Source organism: Oncorhynchus keta, chromosome 13, assembly GCF_023373465.1.
Source record: "Oncorhynchus keta strain PuntledgeMale-10-30-2019 chromosome 13, Oket_V2, whole genome shotgun sequence".
Classification (NCBI taxonomy): domain Eukaryota; kingdom Metazoa; phylum Chordata; class Actinopteri; order Salmoniformes; family Salmonidae; genus Oncorhynchus; species Oncorhynchus keta.
In genome coordinates this window covers 28,832,826-28,860,582 of record NC_068433.1, presented here as the reverse complement: position 1 = coordinate 28,860,582, position 27,757 = coordinate 28,832,826, and the positions used below count along the sequence as shown (strand labels likewise).

At 41.1% G+C, this 27,757-nt stretch overlaps 1 protein-coding gene across 2 annotated transcripts; it reads left to right on the top strand.

Moving 5' to 3' along the window:
- Window positions 1–12,390: 12,390 nt before the first annotated feature.
- On the top strand, window positions 12,391–27,201 carry LOC118387488 (crk-like protein). Of its 2 annotated transcripts, none has more exons than XM_035775903.2 (4): window positions 12,391–12,529; window positions 13,261–13,590; window positions 16,727–17,195; window positions 25,048–27,201. In XM_035775903.2, exons 2-4 carry the CDS (start codon window positions 13,280–13,282, stop codon window positions 25,180–25,182), a joined length of 915 nt encoding a protein of 304 aa, XP_035631796.1. In that variant the 5' UTR covers window positions 12,391–12,529; window positions 13,261–13,279; the 3' UTR covers window positions 25,183–27,201. The 2 variants fall into 2 exon arrangements, with proteins under 2 accessions (XP_035631796.1, XP_035631795.1); XM_035775902.2 differs by having other exon boundaries at window positions 12,406–12,831.
- The last annotated feature ends 556 nt before the right edge of the window (window positions 27,202–27,757 follow it).

The following is a 27,757-nucleotide window of genomic DNA, read 5'->3' as shown; positions in this document are numbered from 1 at the left end:
CTCTCAACTTCCTGTAGATCTTATGCACTAAAACCTCTCACACCCAAAATATTTATCTGCTGCTGCAACCTTGGAGAGGAAATGGCGCAACCTTGCTCACCATAAAAATACATAGTTTTATTAGACACGTTTAATAAAAGATTAACGTTTCAGCCTTCAACGGCCTTCTTCAGAATAATAACAAAGGGAAAGAACAAGTTCATATAGGGCATAGGAAAGGCCATTAGGGGAAAACTATGCTGCTGCAACTTCCACAGCTATCTCCTGTGATTCCCACTCCATCAGTACAGTGCAGTTGATCACCATGGCTATAAACACAAGAAATCAAACCTTACTAAACCTTACTCTTCAGGCCTACTCACTGGGGGGGCTCCCAGTCTAATCACTCACGCTTGGGCTATCCTCTACTCTCTTCGATGCCTCAGCATAGGAAACTTACTGCCACACTCAAACTCTGGCGGTCTCAACCTGTCTCTCTTTCTCACAGGGCACTTCGGATCCCGAGCTGCATGGGTGCACCCACAGTTGACACACAGTGCTTTCTCTATCCCAACTGTACACTACCTCTATGTCCTCCTGCACATGTCTCACATCTTGGGGTCTCCCTTCTACACATTGCTGCAACATGTCCGAATCCTTGACACCCAAAGCACCGTAGAGGTTTCATAGCAGAATAGCAACCTAACCTGACCTCATCAGATAGAAACTCTGTGTCAAAAATCTACAAAACAGACAGTTTATTCTCAGTCTCGCCATTGCCACTGAGTCTATGGATCATCAAACGGCGGGCGTCACAAACACTAGGAATGTTATTTTTCCTTTGAGCCACCTCTACACTCAACACTAACCCACTGAACACCCCTTTGAGCGGTGCCCTGTTCACATTTTCATAAATTCATAGAATGTTTGTGAATGACGTATAGTAAGACATTTGTGAACATTCTATAGCAATATAGAGTGGTAAAGTGGCGTTTGGGAAATTTATTAAATGACATGATTCATCATGGCAACAGGAGAAAAAAGGTCTCAAACCTCCTACTTCACCCCAGTTGAGTTAAAAATATTAATGAATGTGTATGCAAGAAGAAAAAAAAATACAGTAGCAGCAGCAAAAGAACAACAAAAAATTGCTTTTATCTTGAGTGTTCCACTTATTCAACATATTTATTACGTTTGTGTGTGTGTGTGTGTGTGTGTGTGTGTGTGTGTGTGTGTGTGTGTGTGTGTGTGTGTGTGTGTGTGTGTGTGTGTGTGTGTGTGTGTGTGTGTGTGTGTGTGTGTGTGTGTGTGTGTGTGTTCGAATTCGTCCTCCATTATTGCCAATATAAAAAAGGCTGAGGGCTGAAAAACAGTTGGGGATCCACCACTACCACCACCCACAGAGGCTGAAGGGACACAAGGGCCTACATAAGAGGTTAGTTATTAAAATGAATTATATGTACATTCATCCTTTTGCCAGTGTCACCTCAGTGACTCCCACCCATCCATCTATGACACAACTTGGCACACTGATTTTCTTGTAGCAGTACAATTCTTTGTAATTGACTGCTGTTACTTTTTCAGATTCTTAATTGTCCTTCAGACATCATAATCTATTTTAAGGTGACTCAGAGTTATATATATATATATATATATATATATATATATATATATATATATATATATATGTGTGCTTTTTATGTGGCCTGCACACTGTTGTAAAAACAAAATTCATATTAGGTGGGGAACTTTTCTGGGTAAAGTTATAATTTAACTGTCTAATCTTCATCTTCTACCAGTTACTGATGGTGTCATCTGTCTGGTGGAGCCTTCTGCCATAACAGACATCCATGCAGTTGTAAGTACTCTTGATACTCCACAGATTTTATAACGGGTTAGAGTAGAACACCCAAATTGTTGAATTTTCATTACAGAAGGATGAAGACACCTTGTCAGCTGCCACAGAGAGGGAAGATACAGAGACGCCTATTGAGGTTTACACCTTAAAAATAACATCTAACAGTTGATGATAGTGTTGTACCATAATAATATTTGCACCTTCTTTTTTTCTAACAGAGCAATGCTGGAAATTACAATGAGGAAGAGGGTCCCTCCACCTCCACAGCACAACTTACCTCAGTAAGTTGTTGTTCAGCATTGACCCATGACTTACAATGGAACTAAGTAGACCTGGCACTGTGAAATTCAATGTCATTTTTTTGTGTTCCTATAGCTCCCTGTGAAACAGCTGTACAAGGTGTACTTACAGAAACAAATGGAAAAATGTCATTTAGAAATTGACCACATAAGGCTGCAGATGCAAAAGATAAAAATAGAAATACAACTGCTAGAACATCAGTTAAAGGTGGTGAGGTGCCCACAGGTAGAACATCAGTTAAAGGTGGGTGTGGTGCCCACAGGTAGAACATCAGCTAAAGGTGGGTGTGGTGCCCACAGGTAGAACATCAGTTAAAGGTGGATGTGGTGCCCACAGGTAGAACATCAGTTAAAGGTGGGTGTGGTCCCCACAGGTGGATGATTTTACTTGTTTGAACAACATAAAAATATGAATTACTGTATTGCATTTGTACTTGCAGGAAATAAAGACTTCAAAAAAAGAAAGACATATTGTCTTTATTTGACACTGGGGAGGTGATGGATCAATCAGAAATGATGGTAGCATATTGTGTCTCTGACTGCTCTTCCATCTCATGCGTCAGCGGGGTGGTTAGGATCATTATCAGGATCGTTCACTGGTTGAGTAGGAGATTGATCTCCTCTAATTGTAGCAATGTTGTGGAGAATCACACATGCCACAATTATGACACATGCCCTTTCTGGGGTGACCTTGAGCCTACGAAGGCACTGGAACCGGGCCTTGAGCATCCCAATGGTCATCTCTATCCTGGCTCGTGTCCTGCAGCCAAGTTATAACGTTGCTACGAGCCGGGCTAAGGATCAGGGTAAGGGTAAGGGTAAGGGGTCAGCAAATAGGGCTGGCAGGGGTACCCTCTGTCACCAAGCAAGTAACCATCGAACTCTCCTATGATAATACGAGGATACAGTCAACATTTTCACTTGCATTAGGAGGAAACTATTGGATATAGCTATACATATATATAACTCACCACGGGCAAATCTAGCTCTCAGTGTATACACAAATGTGCAAGTCATGCACAGACCCAGGCCACTTTGCTTCCACGTGGCTGATGTGGGCTGCATCACATATGATCTTCACAGTGCAGAACAGTAATTAGCTGCAGTCGCTGTATTCTGATGTAACTTTCATTTGGAATGCCAAAGGCTACCATTTAAGCCTACCTGCACATTAATGCTGTGGAAAGACTTCCTATTCACATATTCTTCTTCATTTACTGAAGGAGCTGTGATAGGAATATGAATGCTATCTATGCAGCCAATCACACCTGGAAATCCTAAAATATATCAAATTAACTGATTAGTGCATCAAGTCTCAAAGCTTCATACTAAATTAAGTAATTATTGCTTAGACTGATACTGGGGAACACCACAGAAGTGTACAGTAAACGTTTCAGTGTAAGAGTCACATTTCTGACAGCCCAACAGACGGTTGCCTTGGAAATATGCTCAGCGTCACCGTGGTTATATAGAAACCCCCCATGGCAAAAAAAAACAAAGTGCAACACAAAGAATTTGTTTTCCGAACTGAGAGCATTTCACGATGTGTCACATGAACAATATGAGGCCTGAGAAAATTGTTCAGATGAATGATCAATTGGGCAGAAAAACGGAAACGCTCAAACAGATCATCATCAGGGAATGATAAAACATCAAAGCGGGGTCTAATCACCCTCTTCCCGACTGAGATTTCTGCTGAGTATTTGTACTTCAATATCAACTGGCTCTTCAAGAAAAGGACACACAATGTCTGAGTAGATGACACCTCCTGTCTGACACATCCTTCAGTCTGCAGGCTTCAGCTAAAGAGGAGGATAAACTCAGGGTTAGTTGAAGAAAACCTGCCAGTGAGCAGGTTAGCTCTTGCCATAGTAACTGACTCAGAGTTAAGCTGAACTGGCTTTGTGAAACCGAAAACCCAAAGTTTCCTTAAACTCTGAGTCAACTAACTCTAAACCCGCTTTCTGAAACAGGGCCCAGGACCTCCTTGCGCCTTTTTACCTGCAAAACAAAACACAGTCCATTACGTAACTCGACTTAACAGAATAGCTGTCTCGAAAAATCTGAACGTGAACCAGAACTACATAGCAGATAGAAAAGGTATGTAGGGTTCGTACGAATATCCCTTAAGTGAATGATCAACCTTGCTACTAGGAACAAGAATTCTTCTTTTTCAGAAGTAAACAATAACATACTTATTAGATGAGAGATGGTCATCATTATTTAACAATAATTCCAGTTACTCATATACAATGTTACAGAGTAGTCTGATGATCCATGATGAAATGTGTGAGATTACTAGGTGTGTGTGTAATTTAAAATGTTCACTTACACAATATTTGGCTTTGACATAAACATGATTCTCCATATCATTGCTGGACTTCGTGTGTGCAGTCCCAGCCTTTCTCATCGCCTCTTCACTAAAAAAGAAGAAGCGATTCAGATAGATTGCCTGCTGTATTTTCCTAGCAACACATGCCAATGATATTCGTTACATTCCTGGCAGATAAAGTGCATTTTATTCCAAGTGAGGCCAAGCAGGAATGTCACTGGGGTCTGTGTTGTAGCTAGCATCTTGCTAACTACCACTAACTAACGTTAGCTAACTACATAGCAGGGGCGGATCCAGGAGCATGGATTTTGTGGGCACAGTAGAGTGGAAAGCGGGAACAACAGGAACATCTGTTATGAGTGTGGGGATTTACTGCCGCTACCAAAGCTGCAGGAGACAGTATTCTGTTTTTAGCTGTGAGGAATGGAAGAGGAAAAAGAGGAAGAAGGCGTCGAAGTGAATGAGGAAAGCAGAGGTTGAATTTGATGAAGATTGCGGATGAAAGGGAGATGGGGTGAAGAAAATTGGTGTCAAGTACAGAGTGAGCAGTATGCCAAGTTGAGTGTTGGAGGTGAAATGGAAGTGAGTGATGGCAAGATAAGTGAAGTGGAAGGTGTGGTGAATAGGTCGGAGCCCAAACCTGGCATCAATGACAAAGTAGAATCTGGTCTAGTAGGAGTGAGATTTATGGAGAAAGTGGATCCTTACCTTTTGGCGGATCCATTTGTGGTTTCAGGCTTGATGGAAAAGGAGTTGAGTCGTGATATTTGTGTGTTTCTTCCACCCAGCGGGAGCAGGTGCTCCATGTCATGCAACTCAGGGCAAGATCGGTTTAATGCTTTGCTCTTAGGAACAGGGCACCATTGAAAGGAGTGATTATTGGGGTAGCAGTAAATGTGAAGGTGGTCCAGCTGAATGGGAAGATTCCCAGTGTTTGTGATGCTCAGTTGGTGCAACGTAGGCACGGTGGCGCGTGTGGTGAGACAGAGGAGTTGTTGTCTGTTGTTTTGAGTTTTAATGTTGATTCTTTGACTGACAAAGTGATTTTTAGATATTTCAGTTATCCAATGGATGTTTTTGTGCCAAACCCATTACGTTGTTACAGGTATCAAGCTTATGGGCATGTGGCAGCAGTGTGTAGGAGGTTAGTTCCTAGGTGTGAGAAGTGTGCAGAAAATCATGATACAAAGGAATGTGTAGTATTGGGGAAATAATATATATGTGCTAATTGTAGTAGTGGACATGGTGCTGGAGATCAGAAGTGTCCGGTGTGAGAGAAGCAGTTTGAGGTGGCCAAAGTCAGAGTATTGCAGAAGGTGTTGTATGCTGAGGCATTAGTAGATCTATGCCAGCACAGAGGGATACGCCAACAAGTGGTATATGCATCAGTAATGTTGGCTTCTTAGCGTTCATAGCAATTTAACGTAAATCACAGACAGTAGATGTTGTGGTGTCAGACTTCAGAAGAGTTACAGGGTGTGTTGACTGGTGGTGTCCCGTCCTCCCAGGCCATTGGCATGGTGCAGGAGCAGATAGGGTCAAAGTAGTGGAATGGGGTAGTGGGTTTTTATTGAGTGTAGGGTTCTTTGGAAGTTTTTTTGTATTTCCTATAGTCCAGTTAGGGGCTACTGCAACATATTGGATGCCAACCACCATTAAACCCCACCGCAGAATAACATACTTATTTACAGTTAAAGTTTTCCATCCATTCATAAATGCAACAATGTAACTGTAATTTTCAAAGACATTTCTGATTAAGTTGATTGTAGTAGTGATCAGCAAATCCTTGACGGGAAGTGATGCACTTTTGTACTCAAAATAGAAATGGTTCAAATCAAGGCAATCTAAATCAGTAGGCAGGCAAATCCCTTCAATGATTACATTTTGGCCTTGGCCTATGAATTTCATGGGTCTACGAAGCCTTCTATTCTAAGGATGTAACTGTGAGACAAGGAATTAGATGTGCATTGTTTTACAAACATACACCCTGTGCCATGTGTTTTTTATGGGTTATCAGTACCAGCTTCAAAGCATCACCATGTAATTGGAATGAGACTATATGCTGAAATATTTCTAATTGTAGCTATAGTTTATGTTCAAGATTTATTGTCAGTGAAATGCTTAACTCGCAAGCTCTATCGAACAGCCCAGAAATCAACATCAACAGTATCACTATATATATATATATATACAGTACCAGTCAAAACTCATTCAATGGTTTTTCTTAATTTTTACAATTTTCTACATTACAAAATATAGGTGAAGACATCAAAGCTATGAAATATAACATATGGAATCATGTAGTAAGCAAAAAAGTGTTTAACAAATTTAAATATATTTTATATTTGAGATTCTTCAAAGTAGCCACCCTTTTCCTTGACGACAGCTTTGCACACTCTTGGCATTCTCTCAACCAGCTTCATGTAGTAGTCACCTGGAATGCATTTCAATGACCTTTTGCCTTGCCAATTGCCTTGTTAAAAGTTAATTTGTGGAATTTCTTTCCTTCTTAATGCGTTTGAGCCAATCTGTTGTGTTGTGACATGGTAGGGGTGGCATACAGAAGATAGCTTTATTTGGTAAAAGACCAAGTCCATATTATGACAAGAATAGCTCAAATAAGCAAAGAGAAATTACAGTCAATCCGAAAAATGTCAAGAACTTTTAAAGTTTCTTCAAGTGCAATCACAAAAACCATCAAGCACTATGATGAAACTGGCTCTCATGAGGACCGCCACAGGAATGGAAGACCTAGAGTTACCTCTGCTGTAGAGGATAAGTTCATTAGAGTTAACTGCACCTCAGATTGCAGCCCAAATAAATGCTTCACAGAGTTCAAGTAACAAGACACATCTCAACATCAACTATTCAGAGAATACTTAGTGAATCAGGCCTTCATTGTCAAATTGCTGCAAAGAACCACTGCTAAAGGACACCAATAAAAAGAAGAAACTTGGTTGGGGTAAGAAACACGAGCAATGGACTTTAGACAGGTGGAGATCTGTGCTTTGGTCTGATGAGTGCTGTGTCTTTGTGAGATGCAGAGTAGGTGAACGGATGATCTCCGCATGCGTGGTTCACACCATGAAGTATGGAGGAGGAAGTGTGATGATGTGGGGATGCTTTACTGGTGACACTGTCTGTGATTTATTAAGAATTCAAGGCACACTTAACCAGCATGGCTACCACAGCATTCTGCAGTGATACGCCATCCCATCTGGTTTGCGCTTAGTGGGTCTATCATTTGTTTTTCAACAGGACAATGACCTAACAAACACACTCAATGTCTGTGTAAGGGCTATTTGAACAAGATGGATAGTGATGGAGTGCAGCATCAGATGACCTGTCCTCCACATTCACCTGACCTCAAATGATATTCCTAATTGAGATGGTTTGGGATGAGTTGGACTGCAGAGTGAAGGAAAAACATCCAACAAGTGCTCAGCATATGTGGGAACTCCTTCAAGACTGTTGGAAAAGCATTCCAGGTGAAGCTGGTTGAGAGAATGCCAAGAGTGTGAAAAGCTGTTATTAAGGCAAAGGGTGGCTACTTTGAAGCATCTCAAATATAATATATATTTTGGTTTGTTTAACACTTTTATCGATACTAATCGAGTGTATGTAAACTTCTGACCCACTGGGAATGTTTCACATTATTAAAATAAAGTGGTGATCCTACCTGACCTAAGACAGGGCATTTTTACTAGGATTAAATGTCAGGAATTGTGAAAAACTGACTTTAAATGTATTTGGCTAAGGTGTATGTAAACGTCCCACTTCAACTGTATATACACACACACACACACACACACACACACACACACACACACACACACACACACACACACACACACACACACACACACACACACACACACACACACACACACACACACACACACACACACACACACACACACACACACACACACACACACAGATTGTATAGAAAATTAGGAACACCTTCCTAATATTAAGTTGCACCCCCTTTTGCCCTCAGTATAGCCTCAAGTTGTCAAGGTATGGAATCTACAAGGTGTGGAAAGCATTCCACAGGGATGCTGGACCACGTGGACGCCACTGCTTCCCACAGTTGTGTCCAGTTGGCTGGATATGCTTTGGGTAGTGGACCATTCTTGAGTCACACTGTAAACTGTTGAGCGTGAAAAACCCAGCAGCGTTGCAGTTTTTGACACACTCAAACAAGTGTGACTGCACATACTACCATACCTTGTTCAAAGGCACTTAAATCTTTTGTCTTGCCCATTCACCCTCTGAGTGTCACACATACACAATCCATTTCTCAATAATTAAATATCCATCTTTAACCTGTCTCCTCCCCTTCACCTACACCGATTGAAGTGGATTTAACAGGTTACATAAATAAGTGATCATAGATTTCACCTGGATTCACCTGGTCAGTCTGTCATGGAAAGAGCAGGTGTTTTGTACAATCAGTGTATATATAAATAAAACACGAGAAATAAGAAGCGAGAGGAATCTATATATAGGGTTAATGTGATATATGATTTAAATGTTCACTCATGTTAATATTCACCCATGTTCATCCAAGTCTCTCCTCCAGGGATCTCAGTCTATTCAGAATCTATTTCAGCATCATGTGACCTCACTGTGGAAATAATGAAAGTTCTAAATAAATAAATGAAGGTTCATGGTGGTTTCCATTACCCACTAGAGGGTGTTGAAATCGAGGAAACCAGGTGTCTTGCATTCCAGCAGAGTTACACAAACACAAAGATTGCATCTCCCAAATATTCTAAATGCATACATTTTGGCATTACCATTTTTAACATAAATTACACAGTATATTGCATGGGTGATTTGTTATTCGTAAAGGGGAAGTGTATTTCAAAGGGACAAAGAAACAGGTCTGATTCTGATATGCATAGGCCTACAGTATATCAATTTTTGTCTGTCCTTACCAACAATTATGACTGCCGTAGCAGTTGTTTTTGTGTGTGTGTTTTATTGTTTTTACAGAATCGTTGGTCATTCCTGGAATTTTTTTTTTTTGATAGGGAGTCAATGCTGAGACCAATGTCTCTTTTCCAGATGAGCCCTGTTTAGCATAACATTACACATCAAAATGCAATATACACATTAAATTACACATCCATACACATTAAAATACATTTTATTATACAAGACAATACACGAAAGCAAAACACAATCATAAAAAAAAACACACTGAACATTCTTCCTTAATTGAAAATTAAAATGAAACAAATCACTTAGAAGGCATTTTTCAAAGAACCATAATGCAGAAATTATACATAAGAACACTAAAAATAAATCAGTAGGTTTGCAGAAATTCTGTAAATCCATCTTTATGGTATTTTCCATCTTGGTCAGTGAAGAGAAAAAATGCAATGTGCAATTTGTATAAAGCATCCTAGGCCTATACCTGTAACCCTGAGAAGGCTGGTGAGAGGAGCTATAGGAGAAGATATAGGAGGACGGGTTCATTATAATGGCTGGAATGGAATCAATGGAATGGTACCAAACATATCAAACACATGGAAACAACGTGTTTGATTCCATTCCATTCCATTCTATCCATTAAAATGAGCCTGTCCTATAGCTCCTCAGACCAGCCACCTCTGGTGAAATCAGCAGATATTATACATTCACATAAAAACTCCTGATTGTTTTCATCCAATTTGTTGCACCGGTGAGCCTTTGCGGGAATGTGGGAATTGGCAGGCATTAGCAAGAACCAGTGGGTGCAAATCTATTAACATTCGGACTGTGTTGCAGTGATGAGACCAAACCAGCTGCAGTCTCAAGAGGTATGGACCATGACAACAATTTCCAAACCAAGAGAGGAAGATACAATCTCATTGTGCCCCAATGTTATACTTTTTGCTCTGTTCTATGTGGTTGCCTCATAAAGTCTACAAAACAACATCTCATGCTAATATTAGTCCTAATACCATGCATGAACTCATTTGCTTTATGGTTTGCAAGAGGGGTCTTGGGTGGCAATGTTTCCTGAATTCAAATGCAGCCTTTCCCTTTCTAGAATGTGGGGAGGCCCAAGTTGATCTGTCACGGTTCTATGCCAGATGACACTTCAGAGAAGCTTGAATGGAGGGGAAGTTGAGAATCAACAGGAATTGAAAATAGGGAAATATGCTGCTGGGGACATCTATTCATGTGTAGACTGAATGGTGAATAACATACACTAGGCTAATAATCTACTGTCAACAGTTGCCTGCGCTGAAGATGTCTAAATCGGTCCACTAATACAGGACTAGTAAAGGCCCAGTGCACTACTTTAGTATAACAAATAAAACATTAAATGTATTTGAATGTTTACCAGCATTTGTAACTTGAGTCTGATAATTATCTGTACAAAGCAGTTCATCTGATAATAAAAAATACTTGCTTGATATATCTTGTCCATTTTCTTGAAATACTTTGCAAATGCAACTTATTTCGATGTGAAAACTGAAATGGTCAATTGATTCCTTTTTAGTAGACACTCTTATCCAATGCAACTTACTAGTGAGTGCATACATTTTCATACTGGTCCGCCGTGGGAATCAAACCCACAACCCTAGTATCGTAAGCGCCATGCTTTCCCAGCTGAGCCACATTATCACATCACATTGCCACAAACCACTAGACTTCTCAATGTATTCAATTACTGTATTATGCATAGTTTTTCTTCATGGTGATGGAAAGCATTTCGCTACACTCGCATTAACATCTGCTAACCATGTGTATGTGACAAATAAAATTGGATTTGATTTGAAGTCTAATGGTACAAATCTAGATGACCAGGCTATGTAAGATCCAGCAGTGTATATTTACATTAAGTGGTTTGTAAGGATGGTAAATTAATACTGCACAAAAAGGGTTTGTTTTCCGTGTTATTTGATCACGAAAAATATATAATTTGATGTGGATGTTTTTTGTCTTTGCCCATAACTTTGAACCGTTTGATGTAAATGTTTGAGGACATGGTTTTGTTATTTCTGGATTCCATTAGAATTACAACTGCAGAAAAAGGGACAGGGCTTAAAATTCCAACTACTGAATCCTGCAAGATACTGTCCTTAACTATACAACTATTGTACCTTTTTGCCAAAGCAGATATGCTGAAAAAAAGTTTTGGCCCGCGCTACAGACATTTATATCAGTCCGCTAATACAAGTAATAGAAGCGTGATGTATTGCTGTCTCCACCTTCTTACCCTTTGTGCTGTTGTCTGTGCCCAATAATGTTTGTACCATGTGTTGTGCTGCTGCCATGTTGTGTTGCTACCATGCTGTGTTTTCATGTGTTGCTGCCTTGCTATGTTGTTGTCTTAGGTCTCTCTTTATGTAGTGTTGTTTTGTCTCTCTTGTTGTGATGTCCTATTTTTTTTATATATATATATACATTTATCACAGGCCCAGTCCCTGCAGGAGGCCTTTTGCCTTTTGGTAGGCCTTCATTGTAACTTAAAATGTTTTCTTAACTGGCTTGCCTAGTTAAATAAAGGTTAAATAACACATTTTATAAAGTAAAGGCCCAGTGTACTACTTTTTTTAGCAAACAATATTTTGAATATTTTTTTTTACATGTTTTATAATTTTTTCATGGGTGCTACTTCCCGCAGTACAAGTTGCCTTCTGAATATACATTTGTACAAAGGACCACCATCAAGGTCTTCCTATGATCTGGATATGAAGTCCTCCTATGTTGTCCACATGATTGGATGCAGGCCAAGAACCTGTCTTTACCTCCACTCATTATCAGTGGGGGTTTTCAGGCAATTAGATAAGCCTCAGCCAACTAATAATAAAATCCACTGTGTCGTTTCAGATAGACATCTATTTCATATAGACAGCTTTAGTGATTTTTTTCTTCTCAGAAACCCACAGTGTATTTTTTTGTCGCGCCGGGGTGGAGCACTCGCTCGAGGCGACAGTGACGTGCAGATAGACTGGGAGCGCGCAGATCCGCCCTCTGTCCGCCATTTTTTTTGTTGTCTCAGACTCAATCAGGTTGGAGGTGTGGAGCCGAGTATAAACAAGGGAAAGAAAAATACTAGTGAGACCTTATTATTGAAAGAAATCAGAGGACAGAAATATACTCAAGAAATTCGACTGTTTTGGGACTCTATACACATGCAGGGGAACCGAGACACTCTTGTGATTTAATTTTGTGTGGAGACGTGTTGCAGGCCGCCATTTTTGTTACTGCCTCAAAAGTCTGTCGGTACTCGAAAATAATTGAACATATATATTTCGTGCCTTACAGTTCGACCAAGAAGATACAAAGTAACAATTTGGGCTCCGGCGCACAGCTATTTGCAACATTGTATCGACAATGGAGACTCGTTTAATCAAGTAGTGAGGCGACCTTTTCCGTTCTCATTTACTGACAGGGACTGGATATACATTATATTGTTTCATGAGATGTATGTTTGCTTTTTCGGAAGACGGAACTTAAGGAGGAACCTTCATTGATCATTGTTGCAGTCAGGCATTCTGTATATGTACTGCTTCTACTTTTAGACATTGAGAACTGGCAATTGTCATTGACAATAAACGAATAACCGTTACGCTTCAGAGTTGTCTCAGGCTATTCACAGTCACTGAAACGTTTGAATTGGATTTAACTAACTGAAGCCTGTAGTCTTGGACTTGAAAATCAATTTGGGCGGCTGATTACCCTTCCCTGGATCTTCAACATCGTTATCTAGCTTATTTAGTTAACTTCTGTGTTTTTGTTTATTTATTGTTTTAAACTAATATTTGTTATTTCTATTTTGTTTATAGAAGTTCATTTTGATCAAATATGTCATCTGCAAGGTTCGATCCATCGGACCGGTCCAGTTGGTATTTTGGGCCGGTGTCGAGACAGGAGGCGCAGAATAGATTACAAGGACAGAGGCATGGCATGTTTTTGGTTCGGGATTCTTCAACCTGCCCTGGCGACTATGTGCTGTCAGTATCTGAAAATTCCAAAGTGTCCCACTATATCATCAACTCCTTACCAAGCATGAGGTTCAAAATTGGAGATCAAGAATTTGATCACCTCCCAGCACTTTTGGAGTTCTATAAAATCCACTACCTGGATACGACTACACTGATAGAACCTGCCCCCAGGTAAGGAACTGCCAGAGGCTGCGCCTGCGGCCACATACCACTCAATGGACTTAAAAGCTCTTATTTAGGCCGCAGGTTTTCAAGATCTTTAAAATTCCAATGATTTGACATTTTACCTGCTATGTGATGGACCTCTCAGAAACTGAGTCTGAGGGTTGTATCCCATGTCAATCATAAACTTTACCAGTCTTCTACTTATTGAGTAGTGATTGCATGTAATGACACGTTTATCAATGACTTGCATAGTTCCTGTCCGGCTAGGGCTACTGTCTTACACCAGTTTGAGTTATTTAGTTTGAGTTATTTATATCTTTCATAACAATTTTAACCTTGACTGGTGTGGTATGTTCACAAAGGGGGTGTGACACCAAACAGTAGTGACATTTGGGGAGAGGAATGTATGTACTTTGATCTAGTCCAGCGTTTCCCAAACTCTGTCCTGTGGACCCCAAGGGGTGCATGTTTTGTTTTTTGCCCTAGCACTAGCAAACATTGATTATTTAGTGCTAAGGCAAAAACCAAAATACTGGGAAATACTGATCTCGTCAGATGATTTCAGTATTTCAGCAGTAAAACTTGTGTTCATATTATATTGAAACAGTCGTGTGATAATCAATACTGAGCCAAAATACACTTCATGACAAAGTATGTGGACACCTGCTTCTAGTCGAACATCTTATTTCAAAATCATCGGCATTAATATGAAGTTGGTCCCCCTTTTCTGCTATAACAGCCTCCATTCTTCTGGGAAGGCTTTCCACTAGATGTTGGAATACTGCTGGGGGACTTGATTCCATTCAGCCACGAGCATAAGTGAGGTTGGGCACTGATGATGGGCGATTAGGTCTTTCTCGCAGTCAGCATTCCAATTCATCCCAAAGGTGTTTGATGGGGTTGAGGTCAATGCTCTGTCCAGTCAAGTTCTTACACACCGATCTCAACAGACCGTTTCTGTATGGACCTCGCTTTGTACATTTGGCCAATGCCATGCTGAAACAGGAAAGGGCCTTAATATAATAATAATAATATATGCCATTTAGCTGACGCTTTTATCCAAAGCGACTTACAGTCATGTGTGCATACATTCTACGTATGGGTGGTCCCGGGAATCGAACCCACTACCCTGGCGTTACAAGCGCCATGCTCTACCAACTGAGCCACAGAAGGACCACGACGTTCCACAACGTTGAAAGCACAGAATTGTCTAGAATGTAATTGTATGCTGTAATGTTAAGATTTCCCTTCACTGGAACTAAGGGTCCTAGCCCAAACCATGAAAACAGCCCCAGACCATTATTCCCCCTCCACCCAACTTCACAGTTGGCACTATGCAATCGGGCAGGTAGGGTTCCCCTGGCCTCCGCCAAACCCATATTCGTCTGTCGGTGAAGCGTTAGTCATCACTCGAGAACGTGTTTCCACTGCTCCAGAGTCCAATGGTGGCGATCTTTACACCACTCCAGTCATCGCTTGGCATTACGCATTGTGCGGCTGCTCGGCCTTGGAAACCCATTTCATGAAGCTCCAGACTAACAGTTCTTGTGCTGACGATGCTACCAGAGGCAGTTTGGAACTCGGTAGTGAGTGTTGCAACCGAGGACAGAAGATTGTATACACTACGTGCGGTGGTCAGTGTTCTGTGAGCTTGTGTGGCCTACCACTTCGTGTCTGAGCAGTTGTTGAGTCTAGATATTCCACTTTACAATAACAGCACTTACAGTTGACTGGGGCAGCTCTCGAAGGGTAGAAATTTGGCGAACTGACTTGTTCGAAAGGTGGTATCCTATGGCGGTGCCATGTTGAAAGTCACTGAGCTCTTCAGTAAGGCCATTCTACTGACAATGTTTGTCTATGGAGATTTCCTGGCTGTGTGCTTGGTTTTTATTTACCTATCCACAACTGGTGTGACTGAAATAGCCAAATCCACTAATTTGAAGTGGTGTCCACAAACTTTTGTATATATAGTGTATATATGTGGTATATGTGGTCCTTCTGTAGCTCAGTTGGTAGAGCATGGCGCTTGTAACGCCAGGGTAGTGGGTTCGATTCCCGGGACCACCCATAAGTAGAATGTATGCACACATGACTGTAAGTCGCTTTGGATAAAAGCGTCTGCTAAATGGCATATTTTTTTTTATAAATGCAATAAGAAACAATTAAAAAAATATTTTACTGAGTTAGTTTGTATAAGGAAATCAGTCAATTTAAATAAATTAGGCCCTAGTCTATGGACTGGAGAAACAGATATGCATCTGTTGGTCACATACAAATACCTTTAAAAAAAAAATTGGGGGCGTGGATCAGAAAACCAGTTAGTATCTGGTGTGACCACCATTTTCTTCATGTAGTGCGACACATCTCCTTCGCATCAATCAGGCTGTTGATTGTGGCTTCTGGAATGTTGTCCCACTCCTCTTCAATGGCTGTGCAAAGTTGCTGTATATTGGTGGGAACTGGAACATGCTGTCGTACACGTCGATCCAGCATCCCAAACATGCTCAATGGTTGACATGTCTGGTGAGTATGCAGGCCATGGAAGAACTGTGAAATGTTCAGCTTCCAGGAATTGTGTACAGATCCTTGCGATATGGGGCAGTGTATTATCATGCTAAAAGAATGACATGATGGCGGCAGATGAATGGCACGACAATGGGCCTCAGTATCTCGTCACGGATTCTCTATGCATTCAAATTGCCATCAATAAAATGCAATTGTGTTCGTTGTCCGTAGTTTATGCCTGCCCATACCATAACTCCACCATGCATGCTCCCTCAACTTGAGACATCTGTGGCATTGTGTTGTGTGCACATTTTAGTGGCCTTTTATTGTCCCCAGCACAAGATGTACATGTGTAATGATCGTGCTGTTAAATTGACTTCTTGATATGCCACACCTGTCAGGTGGATGGAATATCTTGGCAAAAGAGAGATTCTCACTAACAGGGATGTAAACAAATTTGTGCACAACATTTTAGAGATGAACTTTTTGTGCATATGGAACATTTCTGGGACTTTTTATTCCAGCTCATGAAACATGGGACCAACAGTTTACATGTTGCATTTATATTTTAATTCAGTGTACATGTTAATCTGTTTTTTTATTATGCTCCTCCTCCTCCGGCCCTCTTCCTCCCCAGGTACCCAAACACAGCTATAGGCACCAGCCCCATTCAGACGATGGGCGGCCCAGAAGACAACTTGGAGTATGTGCGGACTCTGTACGACTTCACGGGCAGCGATGCTGAGGACCTGCCCTTTAAGAAGGGGGAGATCCTGATCATCCTGGAGAAGCCTGAGGAGCAGTGGTGGAGTGCCAAGAGCAAGGAGGGCCGCATGGGCATGATCCCTGTGCCCTATGTGGAGAAGCTGGTGCGACCCTCCCCTCATCCTGGCCAGCCTCCTCACGGCTCCCGCAACTCCAACAGCTATGGCATCCCCGAGCCGGCCCACGCTTACGCTCAACCTCAGACCCCCTCGCCCCTTCCCCCTGGCACCCCCGGAGCGGTCATCACCCCCCTGCCCTCCATGCAGAATGGGCCAGTCATGGCTAAGGCCATCCAGAAACGAGTGCCCTGTGCCTATGACAAGACGGCTCTGGCTCTAGAGGTAGGAGTCCCTCACTTTCTGTCCCAGCATGGCTTTGTGAAGGGAGGCCTCAATGCCTAAATGTTCCCAGTTGTCTTCTATGCTCGTAGTTCACTAGATTGTGTACATTTCATTAGATTTAATGAGCTGGTAATGTGAAAGTTGCGTTGTAGTTTGTCAGGAACTTAAGCCTGCAGACACAGTACCCATTAGCTACACTAGGCCCAATAATGGACTAAAGGAGCCTAACGTTACTCCTTATAGTCAGTCCAAGGACCTTACATGTTCTGTTTGAAGGCGATTTGCTATGGATACCAAAACAACCAAATACTCCATCTAAACGTGAATCAATTCTTAATTGTGGTACGGTTCTAGAAACATAAATCCCTCTACTTTCATATCACATCAAAATAGTTTCACAAATGTAAAATACACACTAACTGTACACTGTTTTAACCCATTTTAACACATTGGCAGCCAACAGTATTTTTCAGTGACAACTCGTTTAAGGCGTCCATCTTCCGTTTACACACAGGTGTTGTTAGACGCAGATAGCTAATTAGCACAGGTAGTCCACCTTGTCTCCCGTCTGTTTTACACAAGCAAGAGCTGTAACATGGAAATATGGGAACCCTAACCCTGTAAAGGTGTAGTAATTTAACCATTTTTTCTGATGCATGTTAATGTTTAAAGCAAGCAAGAAGATACTATTGTCAATAGGTGCTAAAGCAGTTATGGTTTGAATGCGGAAAGTCTACACAGGCAGCCCAATGCTGATATTTATTCCACTAATTGGTCTTTTGATGAATTGCATCAGATCTTTTCACATCAAATCTTTTTCAGAGCTGATCTGATTGGTCAAAAGACCAATTACATAAAAAAAGATAAGATTTGGCCTGCCTGTGTAAACACAGCCATTGTGCCAAATATTATGGATCAAGTCATTTAATGACAGTTGAGGTGACGACAGAATATGCTTGCGGCATCAGAACTGTCTTGCATCCCTCATATTTAGCTTTTGGGCTCCCAAGTGGCGCAGCGGTCTTAAGGCACTGCATCTCGGTGCTAGTGGCGTCACTACAGACCCTGGTTTGATTCCAGGCTGAATCACAACCGGTCGTGATTGGGAGTCCCATAGGGTGGCACACAATTGTCCCAGCGGGATCTGGGTTTGGTCGGGGTAGGCCGTCATTGTAAATAATAATTTATTCTTAACTGACTTGCCTAGTTAAATAAAGGTTAAATAAATAGCTAGTCTTTTTTCCTCCTCACCTTCTTCTGTCCTTGCATCAGTCTGTGTTGATTTTTCGAGAGGAAGTGCAAAGTACTCAGCTTTCTGTGGAGAAATGCTGAGTAATCAGTGGCGGCAGGTGTCTCAGCTCTCTCGAATCATCTCTATTTGTTACGCTAGCCTTCAGGGGCTCCCGCTGTCCCAAAGACCACCCCTGAAGGACAGGCACCCCACGGGGAGGCTAGGGCTGATGACGTGCCAAGTGGGTGTCAAACAACACTACAAGAGCTTCACCTTTGGTCAGTGGTTTAAGCATTGAAGTAAATTCAGGCTTTATTCTCTGTAGACCTCGCTCTGACAGAGGGTAGTATCGAAAACCCGACCCTAGGCGACACAGTGACTAGGGTCTAGTTTCAATGATAGACTCTTTTGGCATTGGGGCAGGGATTGTCAACTGGCAGCCCGCAAGCCAAATTTGGCCCGTGGGCAAATTTGTATTTGATTTTTGGACATTAGGAATTCATCTCAAAGTATTTCCACTCATAAATAAAGAGACATATGTCATTGAGGATCAATCTCGTCAAGGTTTGCAATGATTGTTTTTCGCAAATACTGTATCTGTTTGGGATTCTTGGGTACAAATGATATATACTTATGTTCTGTCCCACTGACCATCCTCTGAAGAAAAGAATGGCCCACAGCTGAGCCTAGTTGATGGCCGCTGGCATAGAGGAACTACGTCACTGCCTACTTCACTACTTTGTCCGATTTGAAGAAAATACAAAATAGTAGCTAACAAGCTGGAGATCACAGAGCTTATTTCTAATGAGTGCATTTTGCAAGTGGCTAGTTTGCGTCAACTACCTTAACTTCTTGAATCTATGGGGCACTATTTTCATTTTTGGAAAAATAACTTTCCCTAAGTAAACGGGCTATTTTGTCAGGACAAGATGCTAGAATATGCATATAATTGACAGCTTAGGATAGAAAACACTCTAAAGTTTCCAAAACTGTAAAAATATTGTCTGCGAGTATAACAGAACTGATATTGCAGGCGAAAGCCTGAGAAAAATCCAATCGGGAAGTGACTCTTATTTAGAAACCTCTGCGTTCCTATGCGTCCCTATTGAGCAGTAAATCAGATATAAACCAGATTCCTTTTTCTATGGCTTCCCTAATGTGTCTAGTGTCACAATACATAGTTTCAGGATTTTATTTTGAAAAATGAGCCTGAATGTCAACATTGCGTCAGTGGTCAGCTGAAGTCTCTGTGTTTTGTGCGTAAAGGACAAATGCGGCCATTGTTTCTCTCTTTCCTACTAAGAAGCCATCTGTCCCGGTTGATATATTATCGAATAGATATTTGAAAAACACCTTGAGGATTTGATTATAAACAAAGTTTGCCATGTTTCTGTCGATATTATGGAGCTTTGTCGTGACCGCAATTTCCAGTCGAATTCTCAGCCAAACGTGAAGAACTAAAGGAGTTATTTCGGCTACAAAAATAATATTTCTGGAAAAAAGGAAGTCTTGTGAGTGAAAACATCCAAAGCTCATCAAAGGTAAACGATTTAATATGATTGCTTTTCTGATTTTCGTGACCAGGTGGTTGCCTGCTGCTAGCTCGGCATAATGCTATGCTAGGCTATCAATAAACTTACACAAATGCTTGTCTTGCTTTGGCTGTAAAGCATATTTTCAAAATCTGAGATGACAGGGTGATTAACAAAAGGCTAAGCTGTGTTTCAATATATTTCACTTGTGATTTCATGAATATGAATATTTTCTAGTAATATTTGTCTGTTGCGTTATGCTAATTAGTGTCAGTTGATGATTACGCTCCCGGGTCCGGGATGGGTAGTTACAAGATTAACTAAACCCACTGCAAGGTTTTGTCAGCAAAATTAGCTTTGGAATCGTGACTTTCTTGCATGTCTGCCTCAATATTTTCCCCTTATCAACGTAGGCAATGACTTAATTCCTCTATGCAAAAGAGTCCATCATTGAAAGCAGCCACTGTGTTGCTGAGGGTCGGGTTTTCGAGACTAGAGAGAGGTTGCAAGAGAGAGAAATCCTGAGATGATTCATTAATCAGAGGGGACGTGTTTTGTGCATCAGATCAGTTTGTTCTCATCGTGTATACACCAGAGCAGATGGCAGCTTAGTGCTTCAGAATTCCATCTGTCAGAAAGAAAGTATGGGGTTGTGTGAATAGCACCACCTCTTTCACAAACTAGAGCAAGGCTGACTAATGCCTTGGATTAGCAGCATACCCCAGAACACAGCCACAATTTAGTCAGTTAATGTTACTGTAGCCTTCACCACCTTGGTTTAAGTCAAATCTGACTTAATCATGGAAACTGGGGGGCTTCAGAGTACTAGACCTCCACACTATTGTAAACCGTATCTCATTTAAGCATTGTTCGCATTGGCAGTTTGAAATTACCAACAAAAAAGGCATATCTGATTGGAATTTGTTATTTTTCCTCCAGTCTGAACAGCCAAAAAGCACATTGATTCAGATATTTTAAGCCACATTTCAAACCACCTTTTGTAGGTGGTTTGAAATTAGATACAAATCTGCTTCCTGGCCATGTGACTTGTCTGACTGGTCAAATCTGATTTATTTGCCTGCAAGTTGTTTTTAGACTTATTTGGCATATGTTGTTGCTTGCTAGCTACTCAGCTACCATATGTTCTAGTCAGAACTGAGTAGCTTATTAATTATTAGTGAATATGCTAAATGGCTAGCTAGTTGACTGCTGTGGTTAGCCAAAGATGACTTGTTTTGAAAGTTGGATCAAATCAAATAATTTTATCCTTTGATGCTCTTACACTATGATTTTGAACATGACAAGCAACTGGGAAACATCCATGACAGGCATTGTCACCTTAGTTTGCTTTCTGAGTGATGGGAAGCACAGGCACCACCACCACCATCAGTTTACACCACTATCAGCTTACACCACTGTGCTCACACCCATCATTACTAAGACAACTAGCATAGCAATGTCAGCAAATAACTGCTGTCTGAACAAGAGGTCGACCAATTCATTGGAATTGCCGATTTAATTAGGGCCGATTTCAAGTTTTCATAACAATCGGAAATATTTGATTTTTTATACCTTTTATTTATCTAGGCAAGTCAGTTAAGAACACATTCTTATTTTCAATGACTGCCTAGGAACTGTGGGTTAACTGTCTTGTTCAGGGGCAGAACAACAGATTTTCACCTCGTCAGCTCAGGGGTTGCAATCTTGCAACCGCACAGTTAACTAGTCCAACGCTCTAACCATTGCACTCCACGAGTAGCCTGCCTGTTACGCGAATGCAGTAGAAGCCAAGGTAAATTGCTAGCTAGCACTAAACTTATCTTATAAAAACAATCAATCATGATCACTAGTTATAACTACTAATCCAGTTTAGCAGGCAATATTAACCAGGTGAAATTGTCATTTCTCTATATGCAACAGTTTGGGCTGCCTGGCTCATTGCGAACTAATTTGACAGAATTTGACGTAATTATGACATACATTGAAGGTTGTTCAATGTAACAAGAATATTTTGACTTAGGGATGCCACCCGTTATATAGAATACCGAATGGTTCTGTATTTCACTGAAATAATAAACGTTTTGTTTTCCAAATGATAGTTTCCGAATTCGATCATATTAATGACCAAAGGGTCGTATTTCTGTGTGTTATTATGTTATAACTAAGTCTGATTTGATAGAGCAGTCTGATTGAGCAGCAGCAGGCCCGTAATCATTCATTCAAACAGCACTTTCGTGCGTTTTGCCAGCAGCTCTTCGCAAGCATAGAGCTGTTTATGACTTCAAGCCTATCAGCCTAATGGCTGGTGTAACCGATGTGAAATGGCTAGCTAGTTAGCTGGGTGTGCGCTAATACTGTTTCAAACGTCACTCGCTTTTAGATTTGGAGTAGTTATTCCCCTTGCGCTGCAAGGGCAGCGGCTTTTGTGGAGTGATGGGTAACGATGCTTTGAGTGTGGCTGTTGTCGATGTGTTCCTGGTTCGAGCCCAGGTAGGGGCGAGGAGGGGGACGGAAGCTATCAAAGTAGGTGAGAGAGGGTGGCGGTGAGGGGACACAGGAGGTGAGCAAATGTAATTGAGAAAAAAGGTGTCAAACTGTCAAACAATTATTTGTATTTTTAAGTTGAACAATTCTCAACAGAATTTGTTTTCATATTTGCGTATGTTTATAGCTTAGACCCTATTTCGCATCTGAGGTTTTTGTGTTGTGCCTGCCATCGGTTGAGACATGACATGCTCTTGAATACAGGGTGGGTATAATTTCAATCATAGAAATACAATTAATAGAATGGACGTATCCTATCATACCACTGCAATTTAGCTGCTACACCATTGAAATGTTAAATTGAAGTTAACTTCTAATTACAACCACAAAAATGATCGCCGGTCCACCCACATTCAAATGTCATCTTAAATGATCATGTCTATTCTATTATTTATGTTTCTATGTTGTCAATAGTTTCCCTGTGGAGGATTGACAGTGTAATTTAAAACAACATATTCCCATTCAAGTCAACATTCTCTGATGTGTGGACTCCAACCTTCTTTGTAGTACTATTTGAGAGTTAAAATGTCTATTTTAGTACACAGACAAAACATGACACACACCCTGTGTTCAAGAGTATGCTGTATCTCAACCGATGGCGTGCACAACACAACCTTAGATGATGTAAAATAGGGTCTAAACTACAACATACAATAATATTTAAAAAATCAGAGTTAAAGTGTTTTTAAATCATTGACGTTAACAGTAAAAAAAAAATGTTTTTCCAATTTGACAACCCTGTTTGTAAGCTTTTAAATTATATCTAACTCAACTGTTTTTATATTTTCCAGTAATGAAGACATGTATGTCTCATGGTATGGTGGGGTATGCAAAATGGGTCAACTTTGAGCACATTTATCTCCTTTAATTTTTTTGTCATTCAGGTCCAAACGGTAATTTTCTGAGCACTTCTACAATGGGAAAATATGTATGGAAGGTTTTGTTCAAATTCAAAAGGGGTGCTGTCAAAAAGTGATTCAAATGGATTCAATCTAATACTATCTCTGTCACTCAGAGTAGGTCATGGCCAACAGCAAAAACCTACAATTTAGCAGGCTATTTTGGAATCATCTGTTTCAGGAAATGAACCTCAGTCATTATATAAAATTTCATCTGAAAGGAGGAATATTTTTTTATTTAATTTTATTTAACTACAACAGCCTACCGGGGAACAGTGGGTTAACTGGCTCGTTCAGGGGCAGAACGACAGATTTGTACTTTGTCAGCTCAGGGATTTGATCTAGCAACCTTTTGGTTTCTGGCCCAACTCTCTAACCACTAGGCTACCTGCCTCCCCCTAATATACCCTGTGACATACTGCACCACCCAGCCCCTTCATAACCAGAAACAGCTACTGAAGTATAGTTATTACCAGCCAAATGTTTGGTTATTGAAAATATATGAACTTTTGTAATGACCGTTCACAAGATTTCCAGTTTAGAATATTGTATCACCACACAACAGGATCATTTCTTATGTAAAGAAAGTACAAGTAGCCTATACACACAGTGTACGAACACCTTCCTAATGTGGACTGCACCCCCCTTTGCCCTCAGAACAGTTTCAATTCGTCGGGGCATGGACTCTACAAGGTGTCAAGTGTTCCACAGGGATGCTGGCCCATGTTGGCTCCAATGCTTCCCACAGTTGTGTCAAGTTGGCTCCATGTGCTTTGGGTGTTGGATCATTCTTGACACACAAGGGAAACTGTTGAGTGTGAAAAACCCAGCAGCTTTGCAGTTCTTGACAAACTCAAACCAGTGGGCTTGGCACCTACTACCATACCCTGTTCAAATATACGTAAATCTTTTGTCTTGCCCATTCACCCTCTGAATGCCACAGATACACAATCCATGTCTCAATTGTCTCAAGGCTTAAAACTTCTTTAACCTTTCTCCTCTTCGTTAATGAAGTGAATTTAACAAGTGACATCAATAAGAGATCATAGCTTTCACCTGTATTCACCTGGTCAATCTGTCATGGAAAGAGCAGGTGTTCCTAATTTTTGTACACTCTGTGTGCATTGGATTTTCCCGAGAGGTTATTTCAGGACCCATTCACCCATCACTTTGTCATCCTTTCGAAGTAGTCCAATTAGTTATATTAAATGTTGAGTACATCAATGTTCTTTCATTATGCGAGGTGAGGATTATGATTATGGATGGCACGTCTGTATGACTTCAATGTCCTTGAAGCCTCATTCTGATCCATACTTTCTGCTACATCGAGAGCCTGCCCTCCACGTTTAGGTTTTAATCTTCCTCTTAACAATGACAACTTCCCACATTTAATCCTGAGTGAATAGCATATGGTCTGTACAGATAGGGGTCATGCACAGTGTCGCAAAGCACCAAAGTTATGGCTTTCTGCCCGACCTGTCACAACAATATTACGGTGTCAAATACATGGAGGGTTGGCAAGATCAATGAGTCTGTCAGTACTTTCTTGCGTGATGGAGGCTCTTACACTTATCTTAAATTGTCCACCTCATTTGTCTGTGGAATTGAGGAAAACTTAACTCCAACTGTCCTTCATTTCTCCTCAGGTGGGTGATATAGTCAAAGTGACGAGGATGAACATCAGCGGTCAGTGGGAGGGAGAGGTGAATGGCCGGAGGGGTCTCTTCCCCTTCACCCATGTCAAAATAATGGACCCCCAGAATCCGGATGAGAGTGAATGACCTGGACCCCAACCAACCCTCCCTCCCCACAGTGACACTCAAACCTGCTGGCTGTCTCCATCCCGCCCGCCAGTGTCACCACGGTTATGTGCTTGCCTGCTTGTGGCTGTGCGACAGCGGTCTCTGTTATCGTCATGCCAATCATTGTGCGGCTTTCTGACTGTTTACAGCTCTGCACTCAACTAAACTCCCCCATCTGGTTACAGGCTCGTCAGTGTTTTTTGCCTTTGTCTTTTCATTTTCAGACCATCGGTTGGTTGTGTGTGTTGCCATGGCTCCAATGACGCCATGTCTTACCTGGTCATTTTTTATTTGATCTTGGTTACATTTGAATACTTAGGGATTTTTGAGAGCTTGCTTGGACTGTGTGTTTTGTATTGTGGATGGGAGGAGGTTAATGTGAAAAAGAAGAGAGGTGACTGAACATCACATGGACTGACTGAGGAGAGCAAAGTCATAAAGGGCTCCAAGTGGGGCCTGAGGATAGAACCAGACAGTTGACTGTGTCTCTCTCCAAACAATCATTCACTGTTGGTACCTTAGCCACGTACACACACACACAGATTGACCATTACTTGTTGTGTGTGTGTGTGTGTGTGTGTGTGTGTGTGTGTGTGTGTGTGTGTGTGTGTGTGTGTGTGTGTGTGTGTGTGTGTGTGTGTGTGTGTGTGTGTGTTTGTATCAGTCTCAACACCTCTCTTGACTGACACAAGCTGAGCTGACTTGGGCAGGAGGACAAGGCAGAGGCTGACAGAAGAGTTCAAGCCCACATGGATTCTGCCTTGTGGAATAGCCCATAGCCTCAGTGACACAGACCTAGTTGACAGTTTCGTTATTTATGTTTTCCCCAGACTACATGTGAAATGGCCATATGTGAAGACATATTTTGTTTAATTTGTGCCATAAATTCAGGAGTGCTGAGCGAGGCGTTTGTCGTAGTATAAGTGCATGACTGTGACCAGGCTTTAGCCAATGTTGTAAGAGTACTTATAAATGCTGTTGAGGGGTAAGGGCTTTTCTATGAGACGGATGCCTCATGCATCCAATGATATGGGTCACAGGAGGTGGGCAAAGGTTGCAGCCAGCCAATGACACCCCATCAATGCCTTTCACTGAAAAATGCAACTTTAGTACAAGCAATCCTTCCCTGTTTCCTCCCTGGGTTCCCTAAGGTGGTGATTGGTTACACCCCTGACTCTCATCTCTAGCCAGTGGTGACTGTCAAGCACAGGACCTGAGAAGAGAACTTGGTTGTCTTTGGTTATGTCTAACTGACATTGTGATGCCAGAGCTGTCCTGCTCTCTGGTCTTGGTTTGAGTGTGCTGATAAAGTGCTTCATTAGATCTCTGCTGTAAAGAAGACTTACCCTTTCTGTTGTCTCTTCCCTAGTGCTTGCCCATCAATTCCCCTGAGCTTTTTCATTGGGTAGAGTAATACCATTTTACAACTATCAATCATGTCCTGACTGTAGTGTTTTTTGTTAGCCAACTGTTGAATTGAGCATTTAATATTTGTTTTAATAACCTTGTAAACAATTAGACTGAATGTGACTTTTTTTAAAGGGAAAAAATGCCTGCTGGTGGCCTCTGTGCATGACCTCTTGGCCTCTCCCAGGTCAAATGCTGCTTTGTCTCAATGAACATTTCCTCATTAAAATATGAATTAGACTTGTTTTTATTGCCTCTGTGGAATCAATCCATTCAAATGTAGTTTGGTTTTCCTTGTGCAACCTCCATATTAAACCCTCTGATTAAGCAATACACCAATTTTAATTTATGTTTTAGTAGGGTAAACATATGTTTTATTAACGTGCTTTGTAAAGGCATTAGCAGTATTACTGTTTTTCCCCTCATGTTTTAGAGTTCCTCTGTGTTGTCCTATTAATTCAAAATAAAAAATTGTGCCTTTTATTTTCTTATACCATTTGCATGTGTTAATATTTCCCATGGTTAACACCTGTCCTGGTATGGCCCTTTATGTACAGAACAAGTAAATAAAATGTATGTCTACTTCTTTAAGTTGCTCTGACCTCTTTACTATGAGGGTAATGAGTGCCCCAAATAAGTCTCTTATTCTGCTCAGAACAGACAGGGGGGAATGTGTTCGGTAAAGGGGAGCAGGTGGGTGGGATGTTTTGCAGCAGGACTGACTGTATCTGGAGCAGGGGACATTTGCTCTCCATCTCTGCTTCATTTCTATCAGTTCCAGTTTTGATTGGGGCTATGCCCAGGAGAAAGGAAGCAATTAATGAATGTTAATGAAGAGCTAATAAAAGAAAGCTTGCATTTGCCGTGCTGACCTAGAGAGAGAGAAAGAAACTTTTCAAGGGCAAGGTTTAGTCTAAATCTCTTCTCACATGAGGTATCCATCTGTTTTATTGGGGTAAAGTATTTTTGACATGTGACTGGTTTCAGGAAACTAGGTGTATATTTAATGCATGCATGCAGGTCTACTACATAAAATGTAACCATCTAAGGTTTCAGTTGAATAGGGTACACTTTGGGAAAGCAATGCTCAGTTGATTTAATACCAGCTTAGTTTTACAGTCTCCAAACTATTTTGACAGGTATTTGT